We start from the raw sequence: 2,809 nt of genomic DNA, 5'->3' as shown, positions 1-2,809 counted from the left end.
ACGCACCGGGCGCGTCAGACACCAGCCTGACCGCGGGCTGGGCAGACACTCTGACGCACTTTTGTTTTGACGCACCGGGCGCGTTAGACACCAGCCTGACCGCGGGCTGGGCAGACACTCTGAAGCACTTTTGTTTTGACGCACCGGGCGCGTCAGACACCAGCCTGACCGCGGGCTGGGCAGACACTCTGACGCACTTTTGTTTTGGCATGGCAGGGCACACACTTGGGGGCGGGGGCTCACTGGCATGGTGCAATTTATTACTTACATCTGCCTGGAGTCCTGGAGCGCGTCGTCGGCGGGGTCCTGGAGTCCTGGAGCGCGTCGTCGGCGGGGTCCTGGAGTCCTGGGGACGGCGCTGGAGTCCTGGACCAGAGCTTGGCGATGGCGGTTGTATGGCGCTGGGCTGCCAGAGGGCTGGTAGGGCTGCTGGAGTGCTGGTGAAGTGTACTGCTGCCCTCCGATCCTGGGGCATATATACTTCGGAAAATGGATGGGGGGTTTGGGAGAGGTGTGTGCAGGGGGTTTGGGATGTGTCCGAATATGCCACTGTTGAACGTTCACTTACATCTCTAACGCGGACTTTTTGGGGGTGGTAGCAGTCTGGACCTGGCGAATCAGCAAATGTGCATCCGCGCCCTGGAGGGGGCTCCCCCTTCCAGCCGTGTGTTGGAGTGGGGACCGGCGGCCCGCGGTCCGCGGTGCCCTGCGCGACTCGCTGTGGTGAGATGCAAAAGGCAGTATTACACCGATGGCGACCGCGAGACGTCTTGGCCCGATCTCGGTGTGGCGCCGCGGTCTGTACTCTGAAGCTCGGCGCCTTTCCACATTCCATAATTTTGGTCCAGCAAGCATGAGTCCAGCAATTCTTGCGGCCAACGGATTTTTTCACGAGTTCAATAATCGCCTGCGTTGTTTTTCGTGTTCTCTTCAATTACTTGGTGTTGGGTCTGAAAGTGACATTTTTGCTTTGCATCTGAAGTGGTCTCCATTCTGTGAATTTTTGAGGGGCCTACCTGTTAATAACATACCCATTCAAGGCTCATCTTTGAAGGACTCCGATGTTGGTCCTGGCTTTCGTTGGGTTGATGGTGTACCGGCAAGCTCGCTGGATACTCTCGGAGTCGTTGAAAAGCTATACCCGCTATATCCAAAATATGCGCTTTATGAGTCGAGGATGAAGACATTTGATTCGTGGCCGGTGGGATTGGCTCTGAAGCCGTGTGATCTGGCGAGAGCTGGCTGGTTCTATAGCGGAAATGGAGACGTTTTACTTTGCCATCATTGTGGAGGGAAGGTTGAAAAACTTCATGCCAAAATTGCTGTTTGCGATCTGTGGAAAATGCATGCTAAGGCTGTTCCAACTTGTGAATTTGTTCTTGTGCATAAGGGAATTTTGTTTGTAAGGGCCGCTTCGAAGTGGTCTGAGACATGTGCCGAGGAGAACAAGGCCGAGCCCGACCCGACCTTTTTTTCTACTCCGTCAAGTGTTGAGATAAAGTGTAAAGTATGTTTCGTAAATAACTGCTGTTTTGCGATCTTGCCTTGTAACCATTACGCAATTTGCTGGGAGTGCAATGTAGATCTTAGGAATTGTCCTATCTGCCGCACACATATTAATGCTATTGTGCGCATACACATACCCTGAAAGTTGAAATAAAAACAAACATTTTTCAAACGTTTTATTTGGAAATGTTGTGGTTTCAGATATCGCATTTCAATTAAAACGTTTCAAAAATAGCTGTTTTGTTAGATCTACAAGTCGCAGTGTGTTTTTTGGTGGGTTTGGGGTGTGTCATTGTGTAACCACATTCACTTTTGCAGCTGTTCTGTTTAAATGTGTTTCGCTGTCCTCGCCTTGGACTATCGATAACCTCGTCCTAGCCGCCTTGATTACAACAGATTCCCTTGCAACGGTGGTGTTGCGCGGTCGTGTAGTATGCCCTCACTCTCACTAACCTCGCGGGCTCGTGTCGCTGCTGCCCCCGGTCGTGCAAATGGGCGCTGCATCGCATTGTCTCTCGCTAACCTTACCATAGATTCCAGGTTTCCTCATTATAGTGTTGCACCGGGTCGGCTAGGGCGCTGCGCTGCCTTCACGTGTCGCCGCTGTCCTCGGTCGTGCGGTCGGGCGTTGCATCTCCCTACCCCCATTTTTTAAGTTTTCCTTATCACAGTGTTGTTGCGCTAGTGCATTTGCACCCGGTCGGATAGGGCGCCGCGCTGCCTTCACGGCCCTGGCCGCTTGTGTCACCAATGGCCCCGGTCGTGCAGGCGGGCGCTGCATCGCATTGTCTCTCGCTAACCTTACCATAGATTCCAGGTTTCCTCATCATAGTGTTGCACCCGGTCGGATAGGGCGCCGCGCTGCCTTCACGGCCCTGGCCGCTTGTGTCACCAATGGCCCCGGTCGTGCAGGCGGGCGCTGCATCGTCTTACCCACGTTTTTTTAGTTTTTCACATCATAGTGTTGTTGCGCTAGTGCATGTGCACCGCGTCGTGCAGCCTGTTAGGGGACCGCATTGCATAAACTCTTACTAACCTCGATTCTAATCGGACACGTGTAATCCTTGTGAGAATTGCCACCGGATCGTGATGACCTCGTGCCGGTTGCCGGTGCATTGCGACCTTGCCTAAGCTCTGCCTCTGAGGCGCAGAGCGAAAATGTTGATGTAGCTCCCCTTCTCTTATACTACTGAAGTGAAAAAAAAAAAAAACTCACCCATTAATCTGCTTCCGTCCGCTCAGTATGAGAAATTGCCATGGTAGTTTGGTCCGAACCTAACCTCTCAAATACGGAGGCGAGCTC

The 2,809-nt window shown here is 52.9% G+C and overlaps 1 protein-coding gene across 1 annotated transcript in view; it reads left to right on the top strand.

Moving 5' to 3' along the window:
• The first annotated feature begins 713 nt into the window (after nucleotides 1–713).
• LOC113215906 (E3 ubiquitin-protein ligase XIAP-like) overlaps nucleotides 714–2,809 on the top strand; it is a 2,852-nt gene continuing 756 nt past the window's right edge. The window contains exon 1 of the mRNA XM_052275323.1: nucleotides 714–1,595. Coding sequence (XP_052131283.1) covers nucleotides 752–1,595 — 844 coding nt within the window. The 5' untranslated portion in view covers nucleotides 714–751. The remainder of the gene's footprint in view (nucleotides 1,596–2,809) is intronic.

This window comes from Frankliniella occidentalis, unplaced genomic scaffold (genome assembly GCF_000697945.3).
Source record: "Frankliniella occidentalis isolate FOCC.00 unplaced genomic scaffold, Focc_3.1 Scaffold575, whole genome shotgun sequence".
Lineage (NCBI taxonomy): Eukaryota > Metazoa > Arthropoda > Insecta > Thysanoptera > Thripidae > Frankliniella > Frankliniella occidentalis.
The sequence above is the reverse complement of the archived record's forward strand: the minus strand, read 5'-3'. Positions and strand labels throughout refer to the sequence as shown.